General features: G+C 36.2%; 1 protein-coding gene and 1 pseudogene across 3 annotated transcripts in view; both read left to right on the forward strand.

Moving 5' to 3' along the window:
• Window positions 1-16,200, forward strand: part of ZNF280D (zinc finger protein 280D) — a 110,088-nt gene extending 93,888 nt beyond the window's left edge. For all 3 annotated transcript variants that reach the window (XM_056130764.1, XM_056130762.1, XM_056130763.1), the window contains exons 19-21: window positions 6,456-6,501; window positions 11,886-11,941; window positions 14,364-16,200. In XM_056130764.1, the coding sequence (XP_055986739.1) occupies window positions 6,456-6,501; window positions 11,886-11,941; window positions 14,364-14,934 (673 nt within the window). In that variant the 3' untranslated portion in view covers window positions 14,935-16,200. The remainder of the gene's footprint in view (window positions 1-6,455; window positions 6,502-11,885; window positions 11,942-14,363) is intronic.
• Window positions 3,910-4,064, forward strand: LOC130039005 (uncharacterized; annotated as a pseudogene).
• Window positions 16,201-17,857: the final 1,657 nt, after the last annotated feature.

Below are 17,857 nucleotides of genomic sequence, written 5' to 3' on the forward strand. Positions count from 1 at the left end.
TAGGAACCACATGTGATTCCCTGAACACTACCAAGAGTTATCTCTGAGCACAGAACCAGGAGTAAGCCCTGAGCTCCCCCATGTGTGGTCTCAAACCTTTTTATTTTTTTAACTTTACATTTTTACATGTAGTTTTTTTCTTTTGAGTCCTCGTCTCTATCCTTGTCTCTATTTTACTATCTAGAATGGCATTTTTGTTCTTTATTCCTGACTGGAAGTGGCTAAATAATACCCAGTTTTCAGAAATGGATGGACCAGTTCATACCAGAACATATAGGGTTGGTCCTAACAGTAACAAAAGATCAGTAAAAATTAATAGTCTGATAATAAGATAATGTGCTTGAGTGTGTGGCAGAACAAATATATTCAGCCACTGAAGATCATTTAAGTGGTGAAAGGGTTTATGATCCTATGTGGCATATGCTAAGTCACTGACAGTAAGATTGATCCCCAGCTCAGCAATAACAGAAGTAGTCAAATTGCATCCCATTGTGTATCTATATATATCACAATTTTTTTACCCACTCTTTTGTAGGGTACTTGGGTTGGTTCCAGAGCTTGGCTATTGTAGCTAGCATTGCATTAAGAATAGGTGTGCATATATCTTTTTCAATTAATATTTTTGTGTTCTTCAAATAGATACTGAGGTCTGGGATTTCTGGATCACGTGGCAGTGCTATTTTTACTTGTTTTAGAAAAGTCTCCATACTGTTTTCCATAGGGACTGAACCAGTTCTATCACACCAGTGCTGAATAAGTATCCCCTTTGCACTTCAGACCTACAGCATGGCTATTTTCAGCCATTTTCTATCGGCCTTTATCAGTGATATGTCATGGAATCTCATTGTGGTTTTGATTTGTGTTTCCCTGTAACTCAGTTTATGAGAAAAGAAGATGGAACTTTGGATTTGTTACAATAGAACTAAACGGTAATCATGACAAGCAAAATAAGTTAGAAGGGGAAAAAAGTATCAGTTGATCTCACACATGTATATCTGCAAGGAAACAAATAGGGGAATTGACAATGTCCAATAAAAGCAAATTCTTAGAATAGAATTGAGGTTAAGAAGTATGTGGGGAATGAGAGGAAGAAGCAGGGGATAAAGGGAAGTAGTGCAGGAGAAGTGCCCTGTGGGCAGTGGTGAGGGACATTAACACTTTGGTGATAGGTGAGGTACAATAACATGATGCCTAATTCATCAATAATAACCCTGTAACAAACCAGGTTACCTCATCAATAATATACAATAGCATCTGAGCCACATACCATATACTTGACATACTTCTAATTTGCATTTATTTACTTAATTCTCACAAACTAAGAGGAAACGTACCATTATTTTGATTTTTATGGATCAGGTACCTGAGCTATGACATGATTTGCCCAAGCTCACACAGCTGCTGTTATTTCTCTGGATATGTCTCTGGTCCCAAATGTAATTCTGCTTTATTACGAATTGTCCCAGGAACTGGATAGGACTGAACTTTTAGTGAAGGCCCTCTAATTCTAAAGAATAGTAGGCTCTAACTCACAGGCTGTAATATTGGGGCCAGGATCTAGCTTCCAGATTTACGAACAGCGTTTCTTCTGTTTGTGAGTATTAGAAAATGTTGACAAATGATAACATAAAGTGCTCCATTAGTAAAATTTACTTGGCATTATGCTTTAAAGTGGAAAATATGTTGAAATACATCAGTTTTGCTATTTCCCATTTTTCTGGCATGATTATCAGGGAGTCTGCTTCCTGCGAGGAAAGTTGGCTGTGCAGTAGAAACTTGAAGTACTTTAGCCCTTGTGCTGCTTAATTTCTGTAGTCTTTCATAGACACTAGATTTTCTCATCTATTGTATGGAAACAATATTAACAATGTTAAAATGAAGATGGTAATATCATAGGACTCAAGCCTATTCCAATATGCTCATTTTTCATTTGAGTTTTTGATTACTAAACAGTAGTAGTAAGAATGAAGGAATCATGCTCTGGGTAATAATTAAATTAAAATTAAAAGGCCCTCCCGTTGATCGTCAATTTGCTCGAGCGGGCCCAGTAACGTCTCCATTGGAGACTTTGTTGTTACTGTGTCTGGCATATCGAATACTCTCGGTAGCTTACCGGGCTCTCCGAGAGGGGCGGAGGAATCGAACTCGGGTCGGCCATGTTGGCCGCTTGTAAGGCGAACGCCCTACCCGCTGTGCTATCGCTCTGGGTAATAATTTTGAGTTTATCTGAGTAGAAATTAGGGTTCAGATGTCTGGGTGCTGAGATACACAAGACTGAGCTGACCTGAGTATAACTTGCTGTGTGAATGTTCTTGGTGCCGCAGACTTGTTTATCTACCTCTGGATTTTGTCTTCATTAATGTCACTGTCATTCTTTTCCAGTCAGAAAGGATATTTTATTTTTGGCCAGGGTGGAGGGGAGACAGGGAGCAGGGCTTCATATGTGTTCCTCTTAGTAATTTTACCCAGGTCGTATTTATAGTCAGTTGGTTTCACCTTATCTCCCTAAACCTTCCTCTTTTCCATCTAAGCTACTGCTACTTTACCTGCTAACTTGAAGCCCCACATGCAGCCCAGATTCTTGTAATCCTGCTCTTTGTCACAAATCTGACATTTCCCTCCTAATTTTAGAATAGTGTAAGTATTCAGTAACACATGTTTCAACACGGCCATCAAGACCTTCCCTGGCTGTGCCATGTCTCTTTACTGCATCTCTGACTACTGCCTCTGGTCCCCACCTCTAGTCATAGGGGCTACTCAGACTTTTATCATTGCTGTCTTATTTTATACTTGTTTTATACTTCTTTGTTTTTATCATGCCTGGAATTGCTTCACTGCTTCCTTGCCTCCTCCTCTTATTGACTTGATTCTTTGCACAGCTATGTATATTTTATATATATATATGTATGTATGTATGTATGTATGTGTGTATGTTTGTATATATATACATATATATATATAGTTTCACAGTTCTATAAACATTTGCTTTTAATACATTTCTTTGATAGGGATCTTGAAAAAGAGGAACTGCCTTTACTATGGGCTGGAGCTCTTAGCAGAGTAAATGTTGTCTGTGCAACCTTCTAAATATTTACCTCACTCACCCTTTCTACTTGCTCACAGCTCAGAACAAATGATCAGAAATCGTGCAGTAGATGTTTACTGTTATTTCCTCATCCGGTGGCTACTAGCGTGAATTTAATCCTCAATATCTAGGTGGAGTTCTTAACAACCAGTTAACTTTACTGCTAGCTTGTTATAAATCTCTTTTCAACTTTTGATATAATGAGATGATTACAAATATTCATAAATTGCTACATTTAAAAATTCAGCATTCAAAATTTGATTGGAAAGAATGTAATCGGCCAGGAGGACTCTGAGCATTCCCCCGCAGAGTCCTCTCCCCTTTTGCACAGTATGTTTAAAGTATGAATGAAACCTCAAAAGAACACACTGATATTACTGAACCAAAATACTCATTTTATATGTAGACGTGGATTGTATATATGACCTAAAGAAGTGCCAGTAAGGTCTTTATTTCAGTTTAATCTTCAGGATTAAAGGGTTGTTGGTCAAAAATACATCAGAGAGATCTATTTCAGTAGTTTTATCTACAGGAGAAAAGTTACTTATTTATAATCTTGAATATAATGTTTTGTTGTTAAGATTGATCACCACTCAATTATTCTATTCTTATACATTACAACCTTACATGGTATTTGTTTTAAATATTACACTGTATTTTTTCTATAAAAAATATTGCAACATAGGTGAAAAGTGAAAAACTTAAAATGACAGGTTATTCGCTCAGAACTTTGAGCTTAGCAAATTTCACTCTTTCTTAAACCAGACAATTGAATATCTCAAATGATGATTATTTCAGCAGGTATCTTTAACGAATAAGAATTTACAGGTAAGATGATAGGGAGATGCCATGATCATGAAGGTGGTTTTCCCAGGGCAAGGCTTATTCATTGTACTCCGGATATGCTGACCCCTGAGATTTCCCCAAATGTGGGAAACTTGACAGCGTAATTTATGGTAGTGGGGAACTGCTGTCCCTGGGCAGGGGTGGGGCGGGGGCGGAGGGAGGGGTGACAGAGGAAGAATTACAGGTAAGAGCCTTTTTCTTTTTCAAATCTATTAATAATAGTCATTTTAACTGTATGACTGAAATCCAATCATGAACAGCTTTGTAAGGGTCTGTCACAGTAATTCAGTAAAAAAAGTTAAGAAAATAAAATATATTACTAAAAAGTCATTCTAAATTTTGTTTCTTAAAATATGTTTCTGTAGTCTTAAAAATGTATTATTTTCTAGATGAATTTGTAACTAAGTAAAACTTTATGTAGTGTTTTTCTAATATTTCAGGGTATTTTAAAATTTTTTTTCTCCTAAATGTTTTTAATGATTATTACAATTCTAAGTTTCTTACAGACAATACTATAGTGTGGTTAAGACTACACACACACACACACACACACACACACACACACACACACACACACACAGCTCGCTCATGCACACACATAGAAAAGACTGGTATAATAGACATTAATGCTTGTTATTTCAATAACTTATTTTGTTCTTATCTACCAGTTTCTTAACCAGTAAAAAGAAGAGAATCATTAATCTGTCGTCAGACTCCCTTGCAGAGATACTAAAACATCTCAGTTTCCCAGTGGGAATATCAATAGTAGCACATTTAATAGCTTTTATTTTAATTGCTGCGTAAAAATCAACTCATTAGAATAGCCTTTGTGAAAATGATCAGCATACTGTTATTATTTTTGCAAGAACATATGTTCTTGATTTGATAACATTTTAAAAGGCAAACTGAAAAATTTTTCTTTTATGTTTTTATGCTAAGACCAATTTCTTGCATTTTTTGATCATTATTTTTGGAGGACCACATGTGCTCCAGAGCAGCTAGGTGCTCTTGGGAGAGGCAGCGTGGGTGCTGGGAATGGAACTGGGTTCCTGGGTGCAGGACATACTCCAGCCATTTGCACTTCTCTCCCCAGCCCTGTTTCAGTTTTCAAACTGAGTTTAAAATTGTTAAATATTTAGAAATAAAAATAAGTTGTAATGTATAAATTTCAAAATTTTATTAATCACTTGTTTTGCTCTAATTTTTTACACATTTTCTTAACTACTTTATATACGTATTGCTGAAACTATTATCCCTCAATATTAAAGCACTGTAACTGCACTTTATACTTGGTGTTATTTTATCTTTATATTGTTGTTCACAGTTAACTACTTGCATTATAAAACCTTTAACATAAAAAAATAGACACCATATGGCATTTTGTCAACTTTTAATTTTTTTCATTTAGTTTTTTGGATTTTAAATTTTTTTATTTGTAAGTTTGCATTAGTAGACTTCCAAAATAGTGCTTCTTTGACAAAAGGACATTCTGCATTTCAAGTTTTTGCAACTTTATGCTAAATTACATATAAGTAATTTTACTGTTAAATTACTAATCCATTTAATAAAGCTTTAACATTTATGGACTTAATTTTTAATATGTAACCTCAGAGAATGAATAATAAGAGATAAGAGAAGTGTTTTCAAACTGCTGATTCCATCAGCCAATCATAGATAAGCTTCTGGAATAGCTGCCATTTATATTCGAGATACCAAAACTTTTAAAGTATGATTTACCTTACAAGGGATATCTCTTACTAGGGATATTTCAATAAGTTGGACATATTGTTTCTGTAAATTAAAATTGATTTTAATATCAGCAAATATTAGGCATTAGCATTTTCTGAAACATGAAAAACTGAGTAAATATTTTAAAATATTTTATATATGAACTACATGTGCCATTGTTAATGTTTAATAAATTACACTTTCTATTTGAAAGTTAATAAGTTTAAAATTTTATTATTTGAACTATCTTATAAAAGTTTTTAAAAGGATATGTCCTTTAAAATTCAAAAATTTTTCCTGTGATTTTGCTGCATCCAGGAGTAAGATGATTAGAATACATATTGATACGGAATTATTATATTGAATTTCACAATACATAGAATATCTCTTTCTGTGCTATAATGGAATACATTTCTATGTGTTTTTTAATAAGCATAAATGTGGTTTTTTCCTTTTTTATGCGGTTTTTAATTGTAAAGAATAACTTTATAAAACATTACTAATATGTAACATTGTAAATTTTAAATTGTAGTTAATGTTGAGAATGTGCCTTCAGTGCTCTTGTTTTTAGGAAAGAAAATGCACATTTTTATTCATTTTTTAGCACATTTATTGAATCTTCTATTTAATCACGTGCACTTTATTTTTACCTTAAAATATTTACTTTGGTCATTTACTAAATAGACAGTGTACATTAGTTCAGACTAATATTTTAATTTTTTTAGCATGCAAAAACTTTTATAGTTTTTCATTGTAAATATAAAATAAAATATTCAATATTTATTTTGTCTTCAAGATTAAAAAATGAAACTCCCGGTAAGGAACAAGAACCTATATGTGAGGTAAATTTTGCTTCATTCATACTTTTATTGTTTATACATTTTTGTGAGGTTTTAAATATTTCAGATTAGTGTATATACAGCAGTAATTATTACCATGTTTCCAGAAGGAAGAAGTTGTGTTTGGTCTTTGTTTTCTTCAGATGAGTTAGATTATGTGTTTATTTTGTTAAAGATAGCATTTGTTTCACTTGTTCTTTATTTACCTTAATAAATAAATAACGGAGATACATTTATGATGCAGGTGACCTGTAATCAGAAAAACCTCAACATTTGGCGCATTGGAAAAATTAATCTCTCTAGATGATTCAATTTTCTGGAGCAGTTAGACTACCAAACCTTTATTTTTAAAATAGAGATTTCTTGGCTATCTATTAAATGTCTTTGTTATCTTAGACAGACTCAAATAGAATACTCAGAATTACCAAAAAAGTGCTATTTATGGGCTTTCTAATACATGAATATAGAAATAGTTTTGCCAAGTACCTGCTTACTTGATTTTTTTTAATTTTTTAATACATTAAAATTGTTCTATTGAGTCACCGTGAGACATTTCCTTACAAGCTGTTCATGATTAAATTTCAGTCATACGTTATTCCATCTCTCCACCAGTGTTTGATGTCGATTTTTAAAGCATTAACATTATTTGTATATTTCTGAATATATGAATTTAGGAGGTTGAATGTAATTTTTTAATAACTTTTCTGTTTTGTACAATGGAATAAGTGAATCGCTTTTCCCAGGTGAGTTTTTTTTTATACCACAGAAAATTTTTTTTTTGTTTGAAAGGTTTAAATTACAAATTTCTTCAGTAGACACAATTTTTTGGTTATTTGCTTATTTTTTTGTGTGTGTGTACATATTTTTTAATTATTTATTTTTTAATTTCAAATACCCATCCCTCCGCCAGTGCCCATTTCCCACCACCACGGATCCCAGTATCCCTCCCTCTCCCCATGCCCCCATCCCACCCTGCCTCTGTGGCAAGGCATTCCCCTCTGTTCTCTCTCTCCTTTTGAGTGTTGTGGTTTGCAAAAGAGTTAAGCCTGATTTTCAGGGAGAAACGTTGGATGATTTACTTTCCATTGATCACTTTGTGTATATAAGGAGGTGTTATGCGGCCGCACAGTTTGGAAAAAATGTCCTGGTTCCCGCATGCCCGAGCTATGCTTGTAGAGACTCCTGGTCACCAGGGTTTCATCTGGAGAAGGCGGGATGCTGCACCTACCCCATCTGGGACCTCCTGGTGAGATCAGCTCTGTTTGGAACCTGGAGCATTCTCCGGGAGCTGTGGAGCCCTCCAGCAGTGTTCTTTGTTGCTGTGTGCCGTTTATTTGCTTATTCTTAAGTTTGGGTTAGTGTTTTGGCTGTATTGGTGAATTTTATTAAAAATGTTGAATTGGTGTGCATAGAGTTATTAGTATTTCCTTATTCATTTAATGTCTGTGGTGTCTTGAATGACAATCCACTCTTCCTGCTACTGGTAATTTTTTCCTAGTTTCATATTTTATATCTCTTCCCCCCAATTTTGAATGGGATATTTTTTGGGGGGTAAAGCTATACAAGTGCTTTATATAACTTAGATGTTAACCCTTTTTTATGTGAGTAGTGGGCAAATATTTTCTCCCCAGGTTGCGTAGTCTTTTTATTGTAGTCCTCTTTCTTTTGCCATGTTGAAGGGTTGAAATATGATGCAGTCCCATTTGTTTATCTTTGCTTCAGTTTGCTTGGCCAGTGGCATTGAATTATTGCAGAGCCTCTAGATTCAGTGTCATAAAGTGTTCCACCTGTTTTCTTCAGTGTGATTCATGTGTTAGGGTCAGTTTGGGTTTTTTGGTTGTTGCAGTTACACTGCTCTGCTAGGCCCATTTCTACCGTTTGCTCTGCTTCGTGCAGGAGCTAGTGTGTGTTGAGTTTTCCTTCAACATCCTTACACCCTACTCAGGAGACTTACCTCTCAGGTTCTCTCCCCTTCTCTCCCCGCTCCTTTTCTCCCTATCTCCAACCCCCATTACTGCTGTTGCTTGGTATTTGATGTTTACTAGCCCAAGATTGAGTGGGAAGGAGGAAGGTGATGCTCTCAGTTGTTCTGGGTTGATCTCATTTTAAGCTGCTTTGTTCCGCTGGGTCTTGAGAATAGGAATCTTATCCACACCGTCATTTTTTATGAACTTGGCATGATAGGGCTTGCAACCCTTCTTTTTGGGAGGCCACACCCATCTGTACTCCGGGCTTACTCCTGGCTCTGAACACTGGGAATCACTCCTGGCTGAACTCAGGAGACTTTGTTTTAATTTTGTTTCCCTTGCAAAGTTTTTAGCAGCAATGTGATGCAATTTTAAAAACTTTTTAAATACTTGCGGTTTTAAAAATGGTTTCAAATATTGAAAACTTTTTAATAGAATTTGTGGTCACAGAATTTCCCTATTTCATCATGTGCTTTTTTTAAATTTTATTTTTATAAAGTAATTCAAAATATTTGATTACATTTAATATTCGAACACTTTTCCACTACTATATTTCTAACATTTCCATCTTGAACCTCAACCCCTGCCTCAAAGCAGAACTGAAATAACTTATTTTGTATTGTTTGTTATGGAAAACCGCTGAAAATGCTACCAAATGCTGCCTCTTTTCTTAGAGGAAAGAGTATGAAGATTGTTGTATTTCATCCCGGGAGCTTTAAGCCCTTCTATAAGAGATCACTAGCATGTTGTTAAGGTTAAGTCTTGTGTGCTTACATATATATATGTATATACATATATATATATATATATATATATATATATACACACACACACACACACACATCTGTTAAAAAATAATTATTCTAAAATTGTTTGCCTCTTACTTTAAACTCCATCAAATATGGAGTGTTATTCTTGGCGTATGGGTGGTGTAAGGTATGAGTTGTCCAGGAATAAGTTCACTCATGGGTGTGGCTCTGCCTGAGCATGTGGAGAGCAGCTGTGAGCATGGAGTTCTGGAGGTTTTCGGCTGCCGGGGCTGGGTCCCTGGGGCAGGGAGGGATCTCACCTGCCCTCCTCGGGGGTGCCCTAAATGAAACAGCCTGGCATGGAGTCCGGTGGCATGATTATGACATGTGTTGTGTTTGTCATGCTCCCTTCCAGAAGAGTAGAACCATCATGTGCTTTTTTAAAGTGTATTCCCCCCCCCCCCCCCCACACACACACACACTTTTTTTTGGTGAAGGTGAGAGGCATATGAAACGACACCTAAGTGCTCAGGGACTTCTTATGATTCTTTGCTGGAACTGTTCCCTGCTGTGTTCAGGAGACCATGTGGTGCCAGGGATCAAGCCCAGGCCACCTATATGCAGAGCATGTGCTTCAGCCCTTTGAATGCTCCATTCTTCCAAAGATTGAAGGGTTTTAATGCATATTAAAACATGTATTTAAAGATTTAAGAAAGTATACTTTTTGTGATTGTGGTAAAATAATGTGCTTAGTCTTAGATATAAGTTTTACGTGAATAATTTGTCTTTTAGAGATCACAAAATATTAATCCAAATGCTAGAGTATTTCTAAATTCATTTGGACTTATCAGATATTATAATCATATAGATAACCATTAAAAGAAATCACTTTTTGTCTAGTAAAATTCAAAATTAAATTATGTGTTAACAATGTTGTTATATTTTAAATAGTATTGAGAATAAAAGAAGCATACCTTTCCTTACCTTTAAATATTGATTACTATAGTTCTTCACAAATTAATATACTTGATAGCCAGGTATGTTTACATTAAGAATAATTTTGGGCTGGAGCAATAGCACAGCCGTTAGGGGGTTTGCCTTGCATGAGGCCAACACGGCTTCGATTCCCAGCATTCCATATGGTCCCCCCGAGCACCACCAGGACTAATTCCTGAGTGCATAAACCAGGAGTAACCCCAGTGCATCACCAGGTGTGACCCAAAAAGAAAAAAAAAATTTTATTCCAGTGTTTTCTCTCAAATATGTATTCCCAACCCCCCACCTCCGCACACCTCTTTAAATTTATTTCAATAAAAAGTTGTTTCACCCAAAAAGAGAGAATAATTTTATTCCAGAAAAGAAAGTTTTAAGAACCTAATTAGCATAAAAATTTTAAATAAGCTGGGAAAATATCTCAGAAAAATATATTTTAGAAGCTATACCCTAATATATGCATACCAATTAGTTTTATTTACATAAAAATATTCTTGACCAAGAATATGGGCAGATATGAGCAGTTGTGTACTAGGGTACATAAGCCAGTATTTCACCCAAAATTATTCCAGATTTGTGCCTTCAGCTTATAATTTTATGCTAAAAATGCCACATGTGTAATTTCAGATGTATAGTATTTAAGGAGAAATAAGTATTGTAGAGACAGGGTAATTCAGAAGTTAAAATTACGTACAAATTATTCATGGTCATCAAGAGCAAATTCAATCAAGAGTCTGTCCACAGCTTGGTTGGAATCTCTTTGATGATCTGTATAGCTCTTTATTTTCTGTGGTCTTTACAGTGGAACTATTTTATTTCTTTGCCCTCAGTTTAGTGGTATGTGGGGAAGTTGGGGAAATAAATGTATGCAATTAAAGTGTCAGTATCCATTTCACAGCTTGAGTCAGTCACAGTAGTTATAAAAAAACTAGACCTAGGTTGGAATCTTTGTCAGTTGTTGTGGTATTACTTTGGATTCTGTCACTGAAACCAGGTAGTTTTATTTCTAATGTGCTAAGATGGGGTTTATAATATCTATATATAATATAGAATTATATAATATATAATCATGGATTAAATGAGATAATAAATATAGTTATTAATATACTCTCTCAGACATTGTATAACTCAACAATCAATAGTTATTACTCTTAGTTTGGCCTCTGATTTACTGTGCTTAGTATATGCTTTCCTCCATAAAACATTTAAGATAAGAAAAATGCATAATTTATATAATAAGTGTATGGTTTTCTTTGGATTTGACCGTTGCAAAGGCTATCACGGTTTCGATATGAGATGATGATTTCATAAATGTTTTATCTAGGATTCTGTTCTCAGTATGTTTGCATAAAACCATACGGATGCAACTTATATTTAAATCAGTCATGTTTTCTTAGATTTCCATTCAAGTAAATTTTAATTGTTCATATTTGAAAGAGGATATGTTTCTTCATGACTCAAAAACTTGATACACTGAAATTCTTTTTAATTTTAAATCCTGATTTTAGTTATGAAAGTTAACAGAAATGGATTAAGAACTTTTCTATTTTATTTTATGTTAGGTTTTATACTTAAATTCTTTTTTATCCAGAATCTCTAGTATAATAAAATTAGTCTGCATTAAGAACAGTTAATTTAGCCATGAATATAAAATAAAAATTGTTATTAATCATTTTAGGAAATTGCAAGATTTGATATACCTGAAAGAGAAACAGAAACATCAAATTTTAAAAGGTAAGGGAAAAACGAATTTTTTGAAACTCAGCTATATAAAATAACATTTGAGCTGCATTATTTCAATTCATTAGTAAAGGAATATTTCAATTTATTGCTGCTTTTACCAATAACTTTTAACTGAAATAGTTTTTGAGATTTTACTACACCAAATACCTACCACAGAGCCCTATTTGTAAAATCTTTGAAAGATGTAAAGTACGTATTATATTACTGTTTTTCAAAGTACTTACTAGTAAGTAAAATGTTAATAACTTTGATTACTCCAATTATAGAAACAGTTTGAAGCAGTGCAAGTTATAGGAATGGGACAGTTTTGCAAATGGATCATCTTTAAGTTTCCTTTAAAATTACTTTCCTCCTTTGGTGGGAGGGAGTGTGCATCTCCAGCCGTACTTGGAGCTTGGGGCCCTTCACGCCAGAGTGAGTGCTTGGCCCAGTGAGGCAGTGTTGCTACAGTTTCTAAATGAAGAAAAACTCGATATAAAAAATAATATATGAGTAACTTGTATTATAGGCCACTTCCCAAATTTGTGGATTTAGTGAAAAATGTTAGTAGGATTTAATTTAGAAATTGACTGTATAAAGTAAGATTTGTAACATTCTTTTTATTAAAATTATTTAATCAATGCTCTGTTGGATATTAGTTTTTCTGTATTCATTGTTTTGAATTTTGTCTTAACAAGCAATTGTCAGTTAAAATATAATTGATTTACTCTATTTTATAATAATGTACATTGTTAGTCAGCAGTTAAGATTCGAATCTTGATCCAAGATTAATCTATAGATACATTAGAACAAAATGTATAGTATAGAAATATATAGTAGAGAAATACATATAAAAATTTAATAAATAATTACTCTTTGATAATGTTGCTTAGATAATTGAGTGATTCATTTTGGGAAAAAAATTTTCCATTCCCAGGAGATTACTGTAAGAAATTATATATGTAATCCCCCTGGCAGCTCAGTGGCCGCTATCCTTCAGAGGCCACTGGATAGTCACATTTGGGCCCTCAGTGACGAGACACACAGGGCCTCATGGGATGGGGGTGGAGCCGGGCTTGGACTCCCCATCCCAATGAGACCCCAAGTCATTGCCCACGAACGGCCTCTCTGGCTCCTGATCAAGCTGCTTAACGGCCATGATTCCAGAGACTCAGAAACAAATCTCAAAACCCAGTGGCTTTTGGCAGAAATGCGTCTGGACCCCACAGTACGTTACTGTCGCCTGGCCACACCAGGGAGGAAAGGGTGTTGTCCCTCCGCCTGCTCCCTCTTGGAGGCTTGGTGGCCATCATCCTCCAGAGGCCATTGGACAGTCAGGCTTGGGCCCACAGTGATGAAACTTGTTGGGCCTCACGGGATGGAGGGGGAGCTGGGCCTGTCCTCCCACCCCAACAAGACCCCAAGTCATCGCCCACGAACGGCCTCTCTGGCTCCTGATCAAGCTGCTTAACGGCCTTGATCCCAGAGACTCAGAAAAAAATCTCGAAACCCAGCAGCTTTTGGCAGAAATGTGTCCGGACCCCGCAGTAGGTTACTGTTGCCAGGCCACCCTAGGGGGGAAAGGGTGCTGTCCCTCTGCCTGTTTCCTTCTGGCGGCTCTGTGGCCGTCATCCTCCAGAGGCCACTGGACAGTCAAGGCTTGGGCCCGCAGTGACGAATCTTGTTGGACTTCACGAGGTGGGGTGGAGCCGGGCCTGTCCTCCCCACCCCAACGAGACCCCAAGTCATCGCCCACGAACAGCCTCTCTGGCTCCTCATCAAGTTGTTCAACAGCCATGATCCCAGAGACTCAGGAGCAGATCTCGAAACCCAGTGGCTTTTGGCAGAAATCCCTCCAGATTTAAGTGTTAAAATTTCGGAATTTCAAAATCCCGTGGCCACTACTGCAGCCACATGACATCATATGTTATTCATAACCAGCAATAGAAAACAAATCGTCTACTGTTGCCTTTTCAGCAGATCTGAGTGTTGGGGTAAAATCACAAATAATAATGGTGGGTCTGGTGTCAAAATATTGAATGTAATCAAAGTAGAGAGAGAGTAATGTGGAAATCATCTGCCCCGCAGGTAGGGGGAGGGTGTGGGATGGGGGTATACTGGGGTTTTTGGTGGTGTAGAATGGGCACTGGTGAAGGTACGGGTGTTTCATTGTATGACTGAGACTTAGACCCAAAAGCTTTGTAACTGCTCTCACGGTGATTCAATAAATAAAATCATAAAAAATGAAAAAAAAAAGTAATGTGGAGTTCATGCACAATTCAATCAGCTAATCAGTGGCTGGATAAATACCAGTACTCCTACAAACAAAAAAAAAGTTGCTTTGTTTTGTTTTTGGTGGTGTTTAAATATGTTAGAGGGAATCTCTAGTAAAAGATATGCATATATATATATATATATTGTTTTTTTCTTTTAGTAAACCAAAACCTTTAAAGGAAGAGAAAAGTGAATGTGAAGCCGATTCATTTGAAGGCTCATCAGCAAATACAAGTAAAGAAAGCATAATGGAACCGGGCTCAGAAACTAAGTTAGGTACTGACTCAAGCTTGGGCACGGAGGAGGTGCTTGAGGAGGAACAAACAGAGCCCGTTTGTCAGGACCTGGGACAGGAAGGAGGCCCGCACGCAGGAAGCGCGGTTCCATGTGCCCAGGGGAAAGCACAGAAGTCCCGTGAAGCAACGTTATCTTCAGAGAATATTCAAGATCCACGATTAACACAGGCTGAGCTTACAGTTAATGAGCTTTTGAGCAGCAGAGACAAGCCTGGCGTGAGTGAGCCGTGGCGTGTTCGCTTGGAGCCTTGTGCTGCAGCCGAGATGCTTGAGAGTGCGGCCTCCAGGGTTCTGCAGAAAGGGAGTGGTGGTCCCTTGGCCAGGACTGAGGACACAGAGCCCGCCCCCGTGGGTGATGCCCCCGAAGAAAACATCCCTGGCACTGCGGAGCCTGCAGCAGAGCGGGCAGGTGAAAGGGGGCAGGGTCGGAGCTAACCAGCACTCTCAGCCTTGGCACCATCAGCAAGAACATTTCAGCGTTGCTACCAGATTAGCTCTGGGATGTGTTGTAGAGTTCAGAAATAGGAAAAAAAAAATGGAGAGTGATCATTCACATTTTATCAATACATTCAGGCTACGGCATTTTTAAAAAATAGGTCATCTTACTTATTTTTTAATTTCCAATAAGTTTTTAAAACACCAATAGGATCTTCATGAAGGTTAAATTATATTCATGGAAAAGTCTCACTTAAGTTTCCAAGATAGCAGGTCCAATCTTGCTTATTAGGAATTAGTTACATTGAAAACTTTTGAAACTCTTGTCAACCGTAAGCTAAAAGTCCATATTTCTTACCTATTCTTTTTAAGTAATTCATAGAGACTTGGAAGCCACATACCTTCAGGGAATATTTGATGTGAAATTAGAGCTCCTGGGCATTGTTAGCTTTCTTTTTAGCCTGATGCTGGTAAATGGAAATTGTTGAGAGTGATAAACTAGTTTATCTTTCAAATTTGGCTGAACATGAACTTAATTTTGGATTCAGTGTAACATTCCTGAATGTCAGAAGCATGTAAACAGAATATTTGAATCTGTGTAACTCCATAGGTTAGCCTTCCAGGCTATACGCTTACCTAATTAAACTTTCAGTGAAAGTGAAATATTAAAATATGAATTTATATTTGTGCTTTATGTCCATGGATAAGCTGTGTAGAAATTCCTTGATACATAAAGTAAAAACCCACTGTTGAAATCGCTGTAGCTATTATGCTTTTAAAATTGTTTTAATAATTACCTTTAGAAATAGACCCATTAATATGGTCTGGGAACCAAACCAAAGTATGGTATAATGTAGATATTGTAAAATTTATTGCCCTGAATTCAGCCTTGTTTAAGTGATTTTTTTTTTTAAATTTTGTTGTAAAATAGGAATTTTAAATGGGCTTAAAGCAATGATGTTAACATAGGTTTGGAATGTTTAGCCTAATTTATCAGTAAGGTATCTGCTAAATTGATTTTTTTTTTCAGTTTTTTATCATCTAGAAAATAATAGCTATAGAAATGAATAATTGCTTTGAAGTACTAAGAAATTTTATTTGAAATGCTGCATTTTTACTTATAATGTATTTCAATTCTTAAATTTTGTTTCACTGAATGTTACATGTCTTAAATGGCTCTAAAAATTCTGCTGTATATAGTAGTTTTTGAGTAAATATTTGCAATAAAAACCTGTCCCTGAACAATTATATTTTTCAGAAAACTGACTTGAGTTTTGTTATCTTTAGCACATTTAGAAATTGTATACTTGTATAGTTCAAGGAAATTTTATAAGACTAAGGTTAGAATTTGATTCTCTTTTAATTATATATTTTTAATTAAGCATGAAATTGAACTTCATTTAGTATGATAATTTAGTTTATACCACATCTGTAGTTCCCAGAATTTGTATTGAATGACGCCTTTAAAAATAAATCATTTTTTGGAAGCTAGTCTGGGAAGAGTCTAGAGCTAGTGGAGAGGCTAAAGTGCTAGCCTGGCATGCAGCAGACCCTGGCTCAGTCCCCAGTACCTCTGGGAGTTACCTGCATAGGTGGGAGTAGCCCCTAATGTGACCCAAAACCCAAGAAAGGAAAAAGAAAGGAACTCAATAGAACTCTTTTTTCTTTTTCTTTTTGGGTCACACACACCCAGCGTTGCACAGGGGTTCCTCCTGGCTCTGCACTCAGGAATTACCCCTGGCGATGCTGGGGGACCATATGGGATGCTGGGAATCGAACCCAGGTTGGCCATGTGCAAGGCCCTTCCAGCTGTGCAATTGCTACAGCCCTCAACTAAACTTTCAATTTAAAAATAAATCATTTTTTCAAGTAACTGTTCTATTAATGGTAACAATTACAATTATATTATTCCTACAGTGATCACGTGCATATGGAATAGAGGATTTCTTAACCTAAGAAAAACCTTGTAATGATGAGGCTAGAGAGATGCTACAGCAGGTAGGGCACTCACCTTGCACATACCCAACCCAGGTTTGAGCATCATTGGATGTGACCCCAAAACAAAACAAAAGCCCCTTAATTAATGTGATCTCTTTAATAGGAATTGAGAATTTTTTGTTCAAGATGAGAGGTTAGTGAATCTAGGAAAACTGATTACTAAATACATTGAATATAGTAATTATAGAAATTTTTTAACATTACATTTTTGTAGACTTGTAATCATGGTCGTCATGATTATTTTTCGTCCCCCAAAATTTTTACTTCAGGACCACTCACTTCTACTTACTTCAGTGAAATAGGATATTAGAATGTATGTAGGCACTAAAATTGACTACAATTCTATAATACTAAGATTATTTTTTTTTTTTTTTAAGAAAAAAGTCCATTTTGGAGGGGTTATTTTTGGTTCACTCCTGGCTCTGCACTCAGGAATCATTCCTGACAGAGCTCAGGGGATCTTACGATTGAACCCAGATCAGCTATGTGCAAAGCAAACGCCTCTGGAAGGCTACCAGCTTACCTATCTCTCTAACCCCATTTTGTATATTTTTAATGACTACAAGTTAACTACAAGAAAAGTAACTTGTAGCAAAGATATGTTATCGAGGGCTAGAACAGTGAATAGGACGTTTGCCTTGCATGCTGCCAACCCGGGTTTGATCCCCAGCATCCCATATGGTCCCCCAAGCACCGCCAGGAGTGATTCTTGAGTGCACACCCAGGAGTAACCCCTGTGCAATGCCGGGTGTGACTAAAAATAAATAAATTATCAAATCATCTTCATTATTACTCTTGGTGCTGCTCGGGGGGCTATATGAGATGCTGGGAATCGAACCCCAGTCAGCACGTGCAAAGAAAACTCCCTATCCGTTGTGCTATCGCGCCAGCCCCTCATCTTCATTATTTAAATGATAAATTTAGC

This window comes from Sorex fumeus, unplaced genomic scaffold (assembly GCF_029834395.1).
Source record: "Sorex fumeus unplaced genomic scaffold, SorFum_2.1 ptg000081l, whole genome shotgun sequence".
NCBI lineage: Eukaryota > Metazoa > Chordata > Mammalia > Eulipotyphla > Soricidae > Sorex > Sorex fumeus.